This window comes from Notechis scutatus, chromosome Z (assembly GCF_049901735.1).
Source record: "Notechis scutatus isolate UNSWTSFEM ecotype Mainland chromosome Z, rNotScu1.2, whole genome shotgun sequence".
Lineage (NCBI taxonomy): Eukaryota > Metazoa > Chordata > Lepidosauria > Squamata > Elapidae > Notechis > Notechis scutatus.
In genome coordinates this window covers 79710743-79724315 of record NC_142025.1, presented here as the reverse complement: position 1 = coordinate 79724315, position 13573 = coordinate 79710743, and the positions used below count along the sequence as shown (strand labels likewise).

The window sequence follows — 13573 nt, the reverse complement described above, 5'->3', positions numbered from 1 at the left end:
GATGAGCTTTTCCGGGTAGAAAGCCATTTCTACCGAAAAAGCCTCACCAGAAGCGCTGAGCGCCGCCATCTTTTATGTAACAGCGCCCTTCGATGACGTCACACGAGCGCCTTTCGTCATAAAAGATGGCGGCGCCCAGTTGACGCCTGATACCGGGCCGCGGCGCCCAGCTGATGTCGGAACCGGGCCGCGGCGTCGAAAAGGTTGGGGATCCCTGATATACATTATGCAGCAAGGCAAATACAGAGTATGGATTTTAAAAGAGAAAAGAACCAATTAAAGAACTGAAATCAGAAATATACACAAAAAATAAAAATGTGTAAGTATTGTACATTAGTCAGAACACCAGAAGTTGTATGCTGCCTAATGATCTTATAAATACTTGAGGCATCAAGAATGCAGGACCAGTATCAGAAAAAACATATAACCACAGACCAGAAACCAGTAATATGCAAAAATGGAGTTGTTTTATGCAAACTCAGCCATACTCTATTGCAGTGGCCCCCAACCTTTTTTGAACCAGGGACCGGTTTCACGATTATTTATTCTTCCACGGACCGGTACCTGAGTAACGCGAGACTCCACCGCCATCGGGATGGCTCTTCGTTCGAAGCCGCCCCCCCCTCTTCGATGAAACTAAGGCGCGAGCACCCAAACGCCGCTTTCCAACCGAAAACCCGGAAGCATCGCCTGGTGGCAAGTGCCGCCAACTGCCACCTTCTACTACTAGTCCCTAAAGCAGCGCGGAACTGCTTTAGCTGGGCTTCTCTCTCCCTTCTTAGTCTCTCTCACCTTCCTCAGTGACCCGTCGCCCTTCTTCTTTCCAGCTTCGGGCAAAAAAAAAAAAAAGACTTGGCACAGCCGGCTAGAAAGCATGCCCGAATTCCTCGCAGCTTCCCGCCTCCACCTGCGAGGAAGTGGGTGGTGGGAGGGGGGGCGAGGGGTGCAAGCGTGGGCCGGGAAGCGCGACTGGTCAGGGACTGACCTTTCCCGGGAAAGTCGGAGGCACAGCAGCCGCTGCCGCCGCAGCTACTGCTGCTTCCTTGCGCTCTAGCGATGGACGCCGTGGCGCTCCTTCAGCACCTGTGCTCAATCTGTTCCTCTGGGTCATGGTGCAGCAGCAGCAGCAACAGCAACAGCTTTATCTGCGCACGTGCGTGTGCGTGGTTGACGGAGGAGAAGGAGAGGAAAAGGGAGACTAGCGCTGGGTGTACCGTAGCGCTCTTTTCTCCCTCTCTCCCCCTCGCGGTGCCCAAGCTTTGCGGCCCAGTAAAAAATGATCCACGGACCGGTACTGGTCCAGGGACCGGTGGTTGGGGACCCCTGCTCTATTGCATTGCTGGTAGCTCATACAAAAGCAGAAATGTAGAATCTGTCCTCTGTTTCATCATTGTATTGCAAATATATATTAAACATAATGGAGGATTTCAACTATTCTGACATCAAATGAAAATCAAACTTTATAGGGCCTGGGAAGGGAAGTATGCTTTTAGCGTATCTTGCAGAAAATTTCATTGTCCAAAAGTAGAGCAATGTATTAAGACTTGGTGGACCAGCAAAGGGGGGGAGGGGATGGTTCTGTGTGAACTGAACGCCAGTCATGCCTGTAGCTTGCACAAGTGGAGCTGCACAAACACGCACAATGCTACTTGAGCCTCCTGGTTCTGAATGGGCCATGGCCTGGAAGTTGGGGACTGCTGTATTAAGGGATCAATTATACTGAATTTAATGGACTAAGGGGAAGAAATAGTTGATGGAGTGGAACTTGCAGTGAACTTGGGAGAGAATGATAATTGGATCCACACAGTACTGGCCAGAAGAAGTTAAGGCAATCAGATTTGTGTTCTAGATTTCAAGGGAGCTGACTTTAATAAGCTAGGACAAAACTACAAAATATTCCATGGATTAAAATCTTGCAACAGAAAAAAAAATTGAGGAGCATTGGGAAATTCTGAAAAAAATGATATAATTAAGGCCCAAACATACACAGTACCAAAGAGAAGAAAAATGGAAGCTGTCTCATGAAACCAGTGAGAGTGCATTAAAAAAATATTTTCAATAGACTGAAAAACAAAAGGGACAATTTTTAAAAACTGAAAGAACAGCATATGGTATTACAAGAGGATTTTAGAATAGGCCAAACCTATAAGGATAAGGTGAGGAAAGCTTTGGTTCAGAATAATCTGAGTCTTGCAATGAATATCCCAAAACTCTAAAATGATTCTTTTGATATATGTGGAACAGGGGAAGAATCCAGAAAACTGTTGGTCAGTTAGTTAAAGAAAGATAGTGAGATTGATAAGTCTGAATGGCTTAATTCCTATTTTGCCTCTGAAGTAAGCAAGGAAGTAGGTGAGAGTAGCTTTGAATGAATTCAAGTAACCAGGGCTAGATTACATCCCTGTGTGCTAAAGGAACTGAGAGATAATCTCAGAATCACTGACCATATAATTTTCGAAAACTCCTTGAGTGCCAGAGAATTGTCAGAAAACTGGAGCTAACACTTTAACTATCTTTTAAAAATGGGAAAATGGACCTAAGAAACTAAAGGACAATCAGTTTTTCATTAATACCTAGAAAAATCCTAGAAAAGATCACCAGGCATTTGGATTTTCATTCATTCATTCATTCATTCATTCATTCATTCATTCTTCCATCCCATTTGTTGGCCAGAACATGGTAATTACTAGAACTCAGTAAGAATTTGTTAAAAATATGTTGTGGCAGGCAAATTGTTTTCTTTTGCATTTTTACAAAATGACTAGATTACCAGACCAAGAAAATGTTATTGTTATACTTAGATTTCAGTAAGGCATTTGATAAAGTTGACTATAGCCATATTCCAAATTGAATGATGCGAGATAAATGATCCTATTAGATGATTTCCACCTGCTGAACAATCAAATCTTATAAAAGTACTTTGTCAACATCCAATGATACTTTCAAGTGAAGTATTTGAGGGGTATAGAATACATATACAAGCCAAAGTGGACAAGGATTTAATAAGAAAATACCTCTCAATGTGGATGAATACAAATCACCTGGGCCAGATAGCTTACACCCCAGGGTTTTGAGGGAGCTGGCAGGTGTAATATTTGAGACACTGAATGTAACATTAAAAAGCTACATAACACAGGGGAAATACCAGACAATTGGAAAAATACATTGCAACGATATGATACAAAAGTGGTTTGTTTTTGTTTTTGTTTTTTGAAAAGTTTAAATTCTCTGCCCTGGAATTTTTGTCTATGGAATCCTACAATAGTTGTTGAAACTGGATCTCCTAAAATGCATGTACAACTATGCTACAATTTCAATTTCTATTGCATCTTGAAACTCAGGATTATGTGATTGCTTCTGCCAAAGGTTCCAACTACTTCTATATCTTCAACCAGCTTTTTCCTGTTGATTAGAATGAAATACCCTTGTGTGTTATGCAACTGATTAGAAAATCACCTTGTATCTTATAAAAACTTTTAGAAAAAGAATCAGTCAGGAAGAGCTAAGGAACTTTGGGGATGACCTGCCGAACTGATTTCACAACAGATATCTATATTATTGAAGTATCCATTATATTATATCTTCCTAAATAGAAAAGAGTATTCATCCTAAATAAAAGTAAGACATGTGTCTTTGCAAAGATAAAACATCAGCTTGGGCAGGATACATTTTCAGTGCTTTCCAAGGTTGGGCTCCATCATTTACTTTGTTCTTAGAGAATTGAGAATAGCTGAAAATGAAACTTTTATTTACAATGTATAAAATGCTTTCCTGCCAGTCCTGGTTTCTAAAAGAGAGGCTTTTCCTGAAAGTTAAGGCTTATGGCAAATTCTTAGTAATAAATTTGAAAAATCAAATTTAAAATACAAGAAAATTCATGTTTTCAGTGCAATAGTACTACAAAAATCACTTTCCAAATATTACAAAATCCATCTGTGTAGCCCACAGAATACATATGGGCCAATATTAAACAAGTTATTGTGAACCCTGGTTTTACCCAAAGTATATTCATGTTTATCCAATGCAAGCTAGAATCTTTAATTTAGACCTTATGAGCCAGAATACACATAGTCCTTGACTTACATCAGCTCATTTAGTGACCATTCTAATTTACAATGACACTAAAAAAGTGACTTGTGGCCATTTTTCACACTTACAGCCGTTGCAACATCCTCATGATCAAAATTAAAATATTTGGCAAATGATTCGTGTTTATAATGATGGCAATGTTCTAGAGTCATGTGATCACTTTTTGTAACATTTTAACAAGCAAAGTGAATGAGGAAGCCAGATTCACTTAACAACCATGTTACTAATTTAACAACTCCAGGGATTCATGTAAAAATTGTGGCAAGAAAAGTTATGAGGCAATAATTCATTTAATGTCTCATTTATCAACAGAAATTTTAGGCTCAATTGTGATAGTAAGGCAAGGACTAGCTGTACTGTTGCCTATACCAGTGGTCACCAACCAGTGGGCCGGGGACCACTGGTGGTCCGTGAGAAAATTTTGATGGTCTGCAGAGAAATGTCACCCCCAAAGCACCCCCTCAAAGCAATTAATCCAGGCTGCTTGGGAACACAAGGCTAGTGTCGCTTGCATTGCAAACAACACAAGGTAGTAAGGGGAGGGGGAAAAGGGCGGAAGGGGGGAACTTGCCCCACTCGCCCCACGCGCCTGCCCTGGCCACTGGGCTGCTTCTTTCTGCTTTTTTTCTTCTTATGCTTTTGGCTGCATGCAAGGAAAGCAGCAAAAGTCTTTCTTTCTCTCCCCCAAACTCCACCAGAAATGAGTCTTTGGGACCCTGAAAGGCATCCTGCTCCAAGAGGCTGCACCGGTGCGACAAATTTCTCAAAGACTCATTTCTGGCAAAATTTGGGGGAGAGAAAGAAAGATTTCTGCTGCTTCTGCTGTTTTCCTTGCATGAAGCCAAAAGTCTCTCTCTCTCTCTGTCTCTGTCTCTCTCAGAACAGAGCTGGAGACGGTATCCTGTGATCCCCAATAAAGAATGATCGATCAGTAAGGAAAATAGGGTTGGAAATTTTCCTGCAGACTTTTTTGGGATTTTCCCAGGGTCTCTGGTCCTTGGGATTTAAAATTATGAGTTTGGTGGTCTCTGAGGTCCAAAAGGTTGGCGACCCCTGGCCTATACTATACTACTAGAAGATACATCTTGTGGTAGAATCTACTCAGACTTAACATAATAAATAGCAAAAGTTTTTTCCTATCTGGCAAGGTATTTTATCACTTTTCCTTTGGACTTAAATTTATGAATACAGAAGAATTCGAGAGCTAATTGGTCAAAAAGAATTCCACAGTCTCCCCATTAAATCTCTTTCACCCTATGTACACTACAATTATCAATAATTTGAGCATACTGGTTTTCCTTATATCTAGAGCGAGCAAACTTCAATTCAGAATCATGCTGAAGCAGGCACAGAAATCACAGAAACTATATGATTAGTTTCACCTAATGCTTATAACTTATATTCTGCATATATTTCATGTTTTATTTTTTTTAAGCAGATGTATGCTATTCTGACAAGATGGTTCTGTTAACCCATCTTGGATTTTCAGATTCAGAGAATATTCTTAGGATAACAGTAGGTCTGCATTCCAACTGCCTCTGTTTCCATGGTAGCCACTAGAAATTGAGAGCCTGGGGGAAGGAATCGAGTAGAGGAAACGGCAAACTGTCAGAAAATGATTTTCTTTTGGGAAACCAATTCATCCCAAATGGAGGAAACTCCGCTATCATATATTATTCCTTACATGCTGAATCGAACGTATCTATCCCAATCTATCTCACCCCTCCCCCAAAACACAGACAAGGATTTCCAAAAGGCAAGACAGAATTCTAATCATGTACGGAGTGCCCTTCCCCCACTGCAGCCAGTGGCTGATAATGCCACAATTCCCTTTTCAACATCAACAGAGACCCTGCACGTTGCGTCCAGTAAAATCAGATAACCTCAATTTTTCCCTTCTACCTTCCCTCTGAAGTGCTTCCAGATTTCTGCTCTATTTGGATAGGTTCTCACCCTCATCGGAGAGGAAGCGCGTATCGTAAAACTCGCTGGCGAAAGTACCATACGAGGAATCGTGAGGTTGATGCTTCTCATCGGGCTGATTCCCTTTTGCATCTGTTTCGCGGCCTTGTATAGATCTTGTCTCCCAGCCGGTGTTCTCGTCCGCAGCGATGGCCCAAGAGGAAGCAGCGGAAGCCGCCACAAGCAACATCCACAAGCTGCACCAGCGCAGCCAGGACAAGATTGTTGCAAATGCGGCCATGGCGGCAGTTCTTAAGCCCGAAAGAGTTCTTGCGCGTCGCCACCGCCTCTTCTGGTCTTCTACTCCACCCTTTGCAAGACTTCAGCCGAACTACTGTATTAGCATCAGATCTTATTGTCATAACCAGGCTTCAGCTGCAAAGGATGACTTTTGTGTGTGCGCGCGTGCAAAACACTTCCTAATTATTACTTGAATGTCTACATGGGTATGGCTATGTACTTATTGGTAGTCAAGATGATTGGACATCACTGAAATGGATGCAATGCAACCAAATGAACAGCTGAGGAAGACATATTTGAGATTGAAACCATGCTTCCATGAAGGGGAATAGCAGGCACAGAAATGGGAGGCTAAAAGCCATATTGAAGTACACCTGTCTATATTCCATGAGAAGCAGCCAAATATAGTACATAGTTTTGTGCATATTTGATAGTAATTCATGAGTATATATATTTTTTTAATCCAAAGAAAATAAGTTATCCAAGTCATTCATCAAATTTATTATTTGTATATCCTGTTTAGTTATTGAGACATCAGCTGGTTTCATTTGTATATTTCTTGTATCTTGTCTTTTTAAATCCATATCCAAAACTCTGATTCTCACTTGTATCCTCTTCTATCTCCACTTTTAAACTTACCTTTACAGTAGTTCTTAATAGAAATTTCTGAGTGTACTGCTGCCAAAATCCCTGAATTCTTCCAAAGTTAACATACTTTTCTCCATTCTGTATTACTGGGTCCCTTGTCCCTTCATTATATTTTTAGTTCTTTCTGGTTGCTTCTAGTGTTCATCCTTTCTCCTCTTATTATGTTTTTCTACATTTCCACATTTTCCTATGTGAATATTTCTTAGTCTTACCTTCAAAACCTTCATATATTTTAACAGGATTTTAAACAATCCATGGGAAGGATTCTTATAATTAGTTTTAAATTTTTATTTTTTTAAAATTTTATTGGTTTTTAAAAACAAACATAAACAAACAAAACATAAAACCATAAAACATCTTTTTTGAAAGCAGCATGATCCCGGGTTACATCTCTTCGTACAGACACAAATTCAAATCCATGCTCATTTTTATATTCCATTCTATATCTTATTATTATTCTACATTTTCTATATAGCTTCTCCCCTCTTTTAACTTTCTTAATTTTATTTTATTTATTTCATCTCAATTCGAATCATTGTACTTATATTCTTTGTCTGTCCTGTTTCAACTGTCTACTATCTTTTCTCATTAAACAAAATTTCTCCTGTAATCACTGATTGGAGTATGACGCCTTTATATCTTTCCCCTAAAATTATAACACTTAATATAATACATAACTTCCGTTCGGATTCTGCTTGGTACATTCTAAAGCTACACACTATATTTTGAAAGAAGAAAAAATTATAAATATATAATATAATTAAAACAACAATCCATACCAATTCAATTCTATAATTAATATTAATATTCATTTAAATCTTAACATTTTACACATTACTTTTCAAATAAGTATCATACTTCTATGGGAACACTTATAAACTTTCCATAGTTAATTCCCCACCACTTCACTTATTTTTTATAAAACATTGAGTAATTAAAATGTTCCCGTTCCTTCCTAATTCAATTCTCTCATTTATTTTATTTCATTTATTTTGTTCACAAAAGTTTCACTAAATTACACTAAATATTTTATCCCACTTTTTAATCATATGTTGTTTCCAATTTTCTAACATTATTTCTATTACAAATATAACAATACAATCTTATGTACCTTTACAGAATCCCTTTTTCAATTAAATTTTCACCCATTATCTCTGAATAAGTCCTGTTTCTTTACATCTTTCTCCAAACCTTTGCAACTTCTCTTCCCTTCCTTCTTCCCTTTCTTCTTCTCTCTCCCCTTTTTACCCCCTGTCTCTCCGCCTCCATTTCCCTCTTCTATATTCCCCTCTTCTGTTGCTTTCCAACATTATATCCACTTTTCACATTATTTTTCCCTTTTTTGGCTGTTTTTTAAAGTCTTAAATTCTCAATTCTCTTTCCCCCCTTTCCCCTTTCTTCCCCAGATAGAGTTACTTGTTCATTAAAGATACACTTGTTAACCTGGAAATTGTTAAACTTGGAAACAAGCTATAAAATAAAGGAAACCTGTGTTCTACAAAAGCTGACTATTGCTATAAAATAAATGTATGTTATTTGTTAAATGTGCATATTTGTCCTCCCTCCACACATGAATATGGATTGTTATTTGTATATTTGAATTCTATAGTTCACCATCTCTACAAGTGATTGGTGTACTTCATAAAATGGCAGGCCCAAGTACCAAGACTAACTTCCTTTATATTTCTTCACTTACAGACAAAATCTTGCCAGACTAAATCAAATATTGGCATAACCACAGATATACTCTGGGAAAAGCTAGGGAGGAGAAGTTTTAACCTTCTTTCTGCTGAATCAAATTGGCCAGAAATGGCTGGGAGAAGATGGTCTCTTAAGTAGTTCAGTCACAAGCCATAAGGGCTTGTGAGGTAACAACCAGCACTTTGAATTGCATCTGAAAGCATACTGGCAGCCAATGCAGCTCATATAGTTTTACATGAATAACAGATACCATTTACTTGTTGAGAAAGGACATTCTTCACAGGTTGAAGCTTCCAAATGCTCTTCAATGACACATCCATGTAGAATGCAATAGATTGCAGTAATTGAGAGCAGGGGTGGGATTCAAATTTTTTAACAACGGTTCTGTGGGCATGGCTTAGGCGGTGGGCATGGCTTGGTGGTTATGTGACTGGCTGGGTGTGGCCAACTCAACATCACTCACATTGAGGCACGCATCTCCTCACCTGGCCTCTCATGACTGTGGGGATGCTGCAACAGTGGTAAGTGTGAAAAACGGCCATAAGTCACTTTTTTCAGTGGCATTGTAACTTTAAATGGTCACTCCACACAAGCAAAGTACCAGCAAAGGAGGAAAAAAAAACTTCAGAGAAGTTCCAGAGACAGGAAGTCTAGTCCTGCCAAGAATGTAGTAAGAGTTAATGGAGAGGCAGTTTCTGTAACACCAGAATGTTTCCTTCCTGCCTTCCTTACAGGATTAGGCCAGTAATTTCTTCTAAGAACCAGTTCTCCCAACTGCTTAGAATGTTAACAACCAGTTCTAGTGAATAGGTGCGAACCTGTAGAATCCCACCCTTGATTGAGAGGAAAGGTCACAAGGGCATGAGTGATTTTAAACAAGGCCACATGATACGGGAACGGGCACAACCCTAAGATATACAAAGCCCTCCAGGCCATAGCTGCCATCTGCACTTCTGAATTTTATACATATTGATTGGCTGGATAGCATAGTAGTTAGAGCACTGCCTTTGATGCAGAAATCAGGGTTCAAATCTTGGCTGTATCTACCTTACCAGTAGAGGACCTTGGGCAGACCTAAAGCTTCACCTGTCTACCTCAGAAATATGTGAGTGGCATGAACTAGGAGAGTTATGCCAGCTCATACATTGCCTGGATTTACAAGATTTGTATCAAATATTGGGGACACCAGGAAAATTTGATGATAAGTTGCTACTGGAACAATGCATACATGGAAGAACAAGAGAATCTGGAATCAGAACAAGCTGAAAATGGGGTACGTGGAGGCCAAAAATGGGGCATGCGGAGACTGAAAGAAGGACTAGTGGGGCATGATACCAGTATTCCAGTATTTGAGAGGCTGCCACAAAGAAGAGGGGGTCAATTTAGTTTCCAAAGCACCAGAGGGTAGGCCAAGAAACAATGGATAGAAATTAATAAAGGACAGAAATCAACTGAAATTAAGGAGAAACTTCCTAACGGTGAGAACAGTTAACCAGTGGAACAACTTGCCTTCAGATGTTGTGGGTACTTCATCACTGAAGGTTTTGAAGAAGATACTGGACAGTCACTTGTCTGAAATCAGAGGTGGTATTCAGCAGGTTCTGACCAGTTCTGGAGAACCAGTTGCGGAAATTTTGAGTAGTTCAGAGAACGGGCAAATCCCACCTCTGACTGGAGATTTTACAGTATCCTTCCCAGGGGTGGGATTCTACCAGTTCGCACCTATTCGCTAGAACCAGTTGTTAACATGCTAAGCAGTTCGGAGAACCAGTTGTTAGAAGAAATTACTGGCCTAATCCTGTAAGGAAGGCAGGAAGGAAACATTCTGGTGTTGCTTATAGAAACTGCCTCTCCGTTAACCCTTATTACATTCTTAATAGGACTAGACTTCCTGTCACAGGAACTTCTCTGGAGCTTTTTTTCCCTCGTTTGCTGGTACTTTGCTTGTGTGGAGTGACCATTCAAAGTTACAATGGCACTGAGAAAAGTGACTTATGACCATTTTTCACACTTACAACTGTTGCAGCATCCCCACAGTCATGAAAGGCCAGACGAAGAGATGCAGGCCTTGATGTGATATTGAGTTGGCCACACCCAGCCGATAACATGACCACCAAGCCATGTCCACCCAGTCACATGACCACCAACCCAAGCCCACTGATTAAGCCACGCCCACAGAACTGGTAAAAAAAAATTGAATCCCACCCCTGATCCTTCCCCTGCCTCACCCACCAAGCCACACCCACAGAACCAGTAGCAAAAAAATTTGAATCCCACCACTGTCTGAAATGGTATAGGATCTCCTGCTTAAGCAGGGGGCTGGATTAGAAGACCTCCAAGGTCCCTTCCAGCTGTTCTGAGTTTCTATGCATTAGTTGAAAATTACCAAAGTTAAAAGAATACAATGTCGACCATGTCTCATATTTTATACTTGCCTCTGGATATCCTGAATAACAATTTATAATAATGATAACAATTAACAAATATCAAATGAAATAAAATTTAATGACACAAAACTTCTTAATCAGTTGGATAAAATATACTCAAAAATGGACAGGATTCTGTCAACCTTCAACAGAAAAATAATGCTACTGTTAGCGTTTTCTTTTTAAATAAAGCAGGTATACGAAATACATGCAATACATGACGGGTAGCAGTTACCACATTCCAGGCTCTGTATGTTCAAGCCAAACGCCAAGTTTGCCAGCGTCCCCAGAACATTAATGCCTACTGGCTTTCACAGGGAACTGCATTCCCCAGGATTCAGTGCGGCAATCATTGCTTTTCTGCGGTTGGTGCGGTGGTTTTTTCTCTAAGCGGGTATGGTGAAATGTAGGAAACAGCAATAATATTAACGTCTTGGCTTAGCGATATGGCTAAACACAAGTGTGATGGTTCTTCGAGTCCGCTATCAGAATCTGAACTGGACCCAGATCCTCAGCGTTACCCGCCGCCGCCGCCTCTGCAATTGCCACGCCTGGAGAAACCGCTGCGCCAGGCCTTCTACAATACCGGGGCTCTGGTTCTGGTGGGACTATGCTTTGGGGTGGGGGTACTCATTTATTTTATCCTCGAAGCGTTTCTGCGCCCACTCCTGTGGGCTGTCCTATGCGGCACCTTTTTGCACCCGTTTAAGAATTCCCTCACGGCATTTGGGCGTCGGTGGCTGCGTCGCCTCCGCCATTCCAACACGCCAGTATTTTTGGCTACTTTCTTATTGCCGCTGTCTTTTGCTAATGCGGCCGCCGAAACCTTGGTTAATGAGATCGTGCGGCGCCGTTGGCTTCTTCTTCTTTTGAGTGCCGGAGCTCCAGTTTTGTATGGAGTATACTGCATCGGTACCTCCTTTGAGGTCCAGGTGGTTCTTGAGTATTCCGCCAGCCTCATTTGCCAAGGACTAAACTATTTCAGTAGTCGTTGGGTAAGTTATACTCAATCTCTTGGAAGTAGTGGCGTAAGTGGATGTGTTCACTAGAGCGAGTTACACATTAGCCAACCACCACGTCTGGCTCAGCCAGTTGGTTAGTCCAACGCACGTGAGTTAGTATTACGAGTATATTTCGGAGAATGGGACGTACGCGTGGGGATTTTTGAACGATAGAGTTCAACCAGTAGCGTCTTGAATTTTGCCTCAAAAGTCGCAATTTGAACTAAGGCTACCCTAAACTATCTGCTAAACTTCAGAATCACTGTATTGAAAGGCGTTAAAAATGTCAATGCTTCTTGAAAGTATCGAGAACTGCATGACAATCTATTTATTTATTTATTTATTTGATTTGCCAATTGTTTACAAGATAATAAGTATAAATGTATCTATAGGAAAGGAGAATTGAAAATAATTATTGAGCTTCATTTAAATAATGTTATAAATGGAATAAATTAAGCAAGAAACATATTGTAGAAGGAATTAAATGGATTACAGAAAAGTTATAAATTACTCTTTTTAAAAAGATTTTAAAAGCTGGATTTACAATAGGTGTTTTTGAAAACACTACTATAGTAAATATAAATGCAACAATGCTGTTTCTAGTTTCTTTTAACTATTCTAATGCTTTCTTTAATTTTAATGCATCCTCTTTTCATAACAATACTTATATTTTCAGAATAGATATTCAATGTTTAGGAATCTTATAGTAATAGATTTCATCCTTTACAGACTTCTTTTATAAATTTTATTTGTGCATTTTTCTTTAATATACATGAGTGCTTAATAAACTATGTGTTGTCATAATATACATATTATAATAAACAATTTACTTATACATAATAATAATAATAATAACAGTATTTACTTGTATTCTTCCAACTTCTAATTTCTACCTTTATTGTCTAACTAATTGTAAAATAAATGCCATGTTAAAAATATTCTGTATCTTCTTTATCCTTTATCTTTAATGTTAACCTATCCATTTCTGCACAGTCTAATATTTTTTTAATTATGTTTTCATCTCTAGGAATTTCCACATTTCCCCAATATACAATTCTTGTTGCTGTCAACACATGTAATATTAAATATACAACCCCTTTATCATAATTTTTTGGTAATATACCTAACGGAAATATTTCTGGCTTTAAATCTCTATGATGCTTTATCATTTTCTCTAACCATGTATGTATTTTCGTCCAATATTTTTAAGCCTTTGGGCCTGTCCACCACATATGCCCGGTATCTGATTTCATTTCTAACATTTGGTGGACATGTATTTGAACATCATTGCTAATCTTCTTGGTGGCAGATGCCACCTGTAAAACCTTTTATATAAGTTTTCCTTACACGTAGTTTCCATTGTCAATTTATAATTTCTACCCCAAAGTTTTTGCCGTTTGTCTAATTCTATTGTATATCCAAAGTTTTTTGCCCATACTATCATTATTTATTTCACTTGTTCATCTTTCATTTTAAAGCTTAATAAGTAGCTATATATATATTTTA

General features: G+C 39.3%; 2 protein-coding genes across 3 annotated transcripts in view; one reads left to right on the top strand and one right to left on the bottom strand.

The window, feature by feature from the left end:
• FRRS1L (ferric chelate reductase 1 like) overlaps positions 1-6373 on the bottom strand; it is a 69414-nt gene extending 63041 nt beyond the window's left edge. The window contains exon 1 of the mRNA XM_026678308.2: positions 6043-6373. Coding sequence (XP_026534093.1) covers positions 6043-6292 — 250 coding nt within the window. The 5' untranslated portion in view covers positions 6293-6373. The remainder of the gene's footprint in view (positions 1-6042) is intronic.
• A 5021-nt stretch (positions 6374-11394) lies between these two features.
• The window catches only part of TMEM245 (transmembrane protein 245), a 70845-nt gene continuing 68666 nt past the window's right edge, over positions 11395-13573 (top strand). For both annotated transcript variants that reach the window (XR_015745912.1, XM_087946863.1), the window contains exon 1: positions 11395-12061. Coding sequence is in view for 1 of the 2 variants with exons in the window: in XM_087946863.1 (XP_087802989.1) it covers positions 11513-12061 (549 nt within the window). In the remaining variant the exon portion in view is untranslated. The remainder of the gene's footprint in view (positions 12062-13573) is intronic.